Source organism: Montipora capricornis, chromosome 3 (assembly GCF_036669925.1).
Source record: "Montipora capricornis isolate CH-2021 chromosome 3, ASM3666992v2, whole genome shotgun sequence".
NCBI classification, from domain to species: Eukaryota; Metazoa; Cnidaria; class Anthozoa; order Scleractinia; family Acroporidae; genus Montipora; species Montipora capricornis.
This window is the reverse complement of record NC_090885.1, coordinates 70,553,419-70,558,418: the sequence shown is the minus strand read 5'-3', so window position 1 is coordinate 70,558,418 and position 5,000 is coordinate 70,553,419. Positions and strand designations below refer to the sequence as shown.

Sequence of the window (5,000 nt, the reverse complement as noted above, 5' to 3'; positions counted from 1 at the left end):
TTAATGGGAACTATTTCTTATCACTCTTCGGGAGATCAAGGCACATTGTGAACACTATCTTCCACTCTCAGCTCATACCAATAATAATATTATTTAAAATATTTTGTCTACAGTTTCTTACCACAAACAGTAACGAATAGGCCATTTGCATGATGGCATCATTTTACTACAGAGACAAGAATGCTTTGTTAAAATGCTTTGTTACTTAGATTTTCCTAGTTTCCTGGGAACAAAGGAGTCTGGTCTTGGTAGTAAATGACACCATCATGCAAATGGCCTGTTGAAACAGTTTACCTGAGTCACTCTATTATTGACTTATCTACACTGTATTAACCCGGCCTGGAGCCCCTCAAGACTCCTAGGGAGCAGGGCTGGTGCAGTGGTGAGAGCACTCTCCTTCGACCGATGTGGCCCAGGATCGGTTTCCGGATTCTTCGCCATATATGGGTTGAGTTTGTTGGTTCTCTACTCAGGTCTGAGAGGTTTTTCCCAGGTTACTCCGGTTTTCCCCTCTCTTCAAAAACCAACATTTGCAGGCGTAACTCAGTTGGCTAGTGCGCGGCTTTTGGAGCAAGCAAGGGGTCCCCAGTTTGATCCTTGGTGACTTCAACGTCTGTTTTCACTTTTCTCTGATCCGTATAGCTATAGCTTTAAATATCTGTGAAACGGAGCACTGACAGAGGGAGGGGGGTAAAAGGTGCACCGTCGGCTTCCATTGATACCAGTTTCGTAACTGAAGGAACTACCGACGTTAAATAAATTGACTTTACTTGACTTAACTTTACTTTAGTGGTGAGAGCACTCATCTTTCACCAATATAGCCCTGAGTCGATACCCTGATTCGATGCCATGACAGATATTTTATTTGGTTCTCTATTATTATTCCTTAAGTATCATATGATTGTATTACAATGTAAGTAATTCTAAACTGTATGGCTGCTGACGCTATGCACTGTATATACATGCCACATACATGTATCTTTGTGAGGTTGCACAATCGAAGTGAAGTGATGTAATGTCCATGGGTTTGATTCCCATTCAAAGCTGGATTTCGTGAAGTTCGTTGAACTCAATTGCTTGAGTTAGGATGTGTTCTTCATTCTAATGAGGATCCACTAGCAAGTTTAAAACCAGAGATTATTTCCAACAACTTTACTAACGTTAATTTGTTTTCTTTGTCATTTTTAAATGGTACCAGAGCAAAGTATATTACCAAAGATCAACATGCATTTGCCACCTGAGATAAGAGTTATTGGTAAGTGTTGATCTCTTATTTAAAGCATTGAAAAAACAGTACTTTAAATGTGATATTTATGAATCTGGGTAATAGCATTACTGCATTTGTTTGCAGCAATGAAAAGAACAACAAGAGGTTTTGATGCAAAAGATCACTGCTCAGCAAGGACATATGAATATGTCGCCCCAACGTATGCTTTTGCTGAAGATAGTGTAAGTCCTTCAAATCCAGTTTGATGTTAACAGATTGTAGCATTAGTCTGTACTTTACAAGTGTATACATTTGTTAGAATTATGTGATTCACTGTTCATTTACCGGTAAACACCAATACGCACCCTCAGAAGGCGTGGTGCCTAACAGCCTTAAACAAATGCTGATGATTTGTCAATAAACTGTGGTTGCATACAAAGCTCTGTGGTAATTTGTGCAATAAATAAAGCCCCTAATGGCAATGTGTCAGTAATTTGTTATATGACATGTTATCTTTAATTTTTCTTGAGCAAAAGCATAGCGTCACTGAAGCAAAGAACTTGGAATATCTCTTCAAACGCATGGTTGCAGATGCTTGAGTAAACCTCATATTAAATATCGTAACCAACTTCTGCATCTTTTTATTTCTCTACAGCAAACAACATCAAAGTACAGAATTACAGGTAATACAGCAGTACAATGCTAAGATAATAATACAAAATTACTATTTTTTTTTGTAAAACTAAATGTGCTGTAAAATCTTTTCAGCCTAAATTCAATGTCCCAGAGTTATTTTACTTTATTGGTTTTTTTGTTATTTTAATTTTGTCATTACCTCGTTTACTCAATATCCACCCCACCCTGAAATAAACACTGGCCGCAAATGAACTGCACAGGTACAAACAAAAACTATTATGCTTCTCGTCATACATATATGGCGCAGCTGTACAGCTGTTTTTTTTTTGTTTTTTTTTCCGAGTATGGTTTGTTCATTCAAATCTTGAATTGGGTATGTGGGTATCAAATTCTTGGTCCAGTCTGAAAGAGGTTATGGAAAATCTCAGATATTGATCTGAAATAGGGTAAGTGTCTCAGGAGGCAGGTTGCACACCGCTGCACAATTTTTCTGCTGGGAGTACCCCCCCCCCCTCCCCCCTTCCTTCCCATGCATGGGCTTACATGTGTAATAATGAACCATTCATTTTCTATTTTTACTTAATTAAAGCCAATCGTACCCATCCAGTTACAGGATTGTTCACCTATAATGTATGTGGTGAACAAGAAAAAATAATCACAAAATTCTTACGTTAGTGCTAAGTGACATTTTTCTAACCCTAACTGTTGATGTTGGCGTCGTCCTTTCGTAAAGCCCCTTGTGAATACTCTAGAACAGAATATTCATTTTTAAGTTAAAATTAATGTTCTGGAATTTTGAAATGATTTTAATAAGCAGAAAAGCTCTAGTTCCAAACATTAATATATGAGATGAGTCATGACGTTTGTTTGAGTAAATGTACAGTAGTACTACTTTACTTACCAACAGAAGAGAAGATTGGAGAAGTCAATGAAGTTCTCTCCAAATTTACTGGAACACACAATTATCACAACTTTACATCAGGCAAGTGAGTGAACATACAGTCTGTCTCATGAAAGAATGCAGATATTGCACATTTTTTATTGGTTTCTGTCATCTTAAGTTTATTACTGTGGACTTGCACTTCAAATAATTATATACATTTTTTCATCTTTCATCAAGTCCTTTCACACAAACACATGAGTCCAACCCAACTTTCTGCCTTCATACTGTAGCTCAGTTAGTAGATCAGCATTGGAGAAGTCATGGGTTTGAATCCTGTTAATGCCACCTGGAGTCTATCAGAAACCATTGCTTAAATTCTCCAGATAAGTGCCAGCCAGGATCACTTCTCTCTTTTTTCTATAACCCACACTTCCAATGACTATGTACTTTTACTTCATTCATTGACTCCTTTCACTGGAACAAATGAGCCCAACAAATTGATCTGCTCCCCAACTTTGCGGCTTCATAGCTCAGTTGGTAGAACATTGCACTGGCATCGCAGAGGTCATGGGTTCAAATTCCACTGGAGTTGCCGGACACCTTTTCAGGTGTCTAAAGTGTCCAGATAAGTTTGAGGATCATTTAGTTCGTAAAGTCAGTTTTGTTGTTGTGGTTCTTACATGGTTTGTGTTGATAGATTCATTTTTGTTGTTTTTTTCAGGAAATACAGTGATCCCAGTGCAAAACGGTATATTATAAAGTTCAAGGTAAGGAAGTAGCATAATTATTATTGTAGTGCTGACTTTTGTGTAGCTTGGTCAATTTTGGTTCTGATGTTCAAAATAGCCTTCTTCCTTTTAAAGTGTGGGAGGACATTTGAGAAAGATGAGAGAGAATTTATCACCATCTCAATAAAAGGGCAGAGCTTTATGCTGCATCAGATCAGAAAAATGATAGGTAGGCTGTAAGCTTTTACTGTTTATAATAAGTACTAGTCTGTTTTAATAGGGATTTGGGTGTCGGAATTGTTATAATATTGTTATTAGGGCCTTAGATATACGACGGTGACGTCGGCAAAAACCATCACCTCAAAATAAATTATAACTTTTCACTGTCGTATGTCTTTCGCGGTTAGTTCATGTCGTTCACGTCCTACATTGTGGGCGAATTATCCTAAGAATAAATTGGTACGAGCGGTTTGAGAATAAAATAGAGAATGAAAGATTCACATTTGTACGCTCGCGTTGTGATTAAAACCTCAAATTTGGTGATTTCACGTCGTTGTTGTGAAGAGTACGGCAAAAATATGTTAAAATGCGTGTCGCACGTGCATCACGACTATTTTTCCTCTTTTAACCAATAATATTCTTGTTTTGTGGCATTCTCGTTGACGGCCGCGTCGTAGATCTTAAGTCAGTGTGTGATTGTTCTTACTGGTCGAAATTTGTCACAATAACCGCCTTTTTCCCATCACTGTTTTGGGCTTCTATCAGGTCTCGTTTTGGCAATAACACGTGGAGTCGTACCCATGAGTGTCCTAGATCTGGCCAGAAAAGAAGAGAAAGTAGGTGTACTTTGTTTTTTTTAGCACACTTACTGTATGCCCAGAAATTAATAGCCTGCGTAGCTGACGGTATTCTAGGCGCGTGGAATAAAGTTTTAATAAAGTTTTGGCGGCGGAGCCGCTAATCGCGAGCGGCGAAGCCGCGAGGAGAATGGGGAGGAAGACTTCGCTTCGCCGCTCGCGATTAGCGGCTCCGCCGCCAAAACTTTATTCCGCGCGCCTCGAATACCGCCATCTACGCAGGGTAAGAAATTAAATGCCTGCCCAATATTGACATGCAACACGATCAAAGCTTTGTGCGTATTTCTAACAATAACTAAGTGTAATGGTTACTGTGATTTCCTGGTGAGAGGAATTGAAAATTTCTGTGTTTTGTTTTATAGGTGGATATTCCGAGAGCACCAGCAGTTGGACTTGTTCTTGACCAGGTAATGGTGGCTGTCGCACGTAGACACCACTGATCTGTCTACCAAGTAATTTCTCAACCTGGGGCCCGTTTCTCGAAAGTCCCGTAGCTGTGCGGGCAATTTTCGAGTGTCACAATTCCCTTTGTATCTCAACGGAGAGGATTCAAGTCGTCAAAGTTCACAGTCATTTTGTTTTTGTATTGGTCCCGAAAAGCCCTTTTTGAAACTGTCACCTGCTTGTTTTGAGAAGTTGATCTTTTTAACATTTTTACAAGGTAATAAAAAGCAAAATGACTGTGAAGT

The 5,000-nt window shown here is 38.8% G+C and overlaps 1 protein-coding gene across 1 annotated transcript in view; it reads left to right on the top strand.

Annotated features, from left to right (window-relative positions):
- The window catches only part of LOC138043874 (pseudouridylate synthase 1 homolog), a 12,146-nt gene that overhangs the window by 4,908 nt on the left and 2,238 nt on the right, over positions 1-5,000 (top strand). The window contains exons 5-12 of the mRNA XM_068890368.1: positions 1,192-1,255; positions 1,352-1,449; positions 1,863-1,890; positions 2,751-2,829; positions 3,448-3,493; positions 3,590-3,683; positions 4,220-4,290; positions 4,674-4,718. Of these exons, the coding sequence (XP_068746469.1) occupies positions 1,192-1,255; positions 1,352-1,449; positions 1,863-1,890; positions 2,751-2,829; positions 3,448-3,493; positions 3,590-3,683; positions 4,220-4,290; positions 4,674-4,718 (525 nt within the window). The remainder of the gene's footprint in view (positions 1-1,191; positions 1,256-1,351; positions 1,450-1,862; positions 1,891-2,750; positions 2,830-3,447; positions 3,494-3,589; positions 3,684-4,219; positions 4,291-4,673; positions 4,719-5,000) is intronic.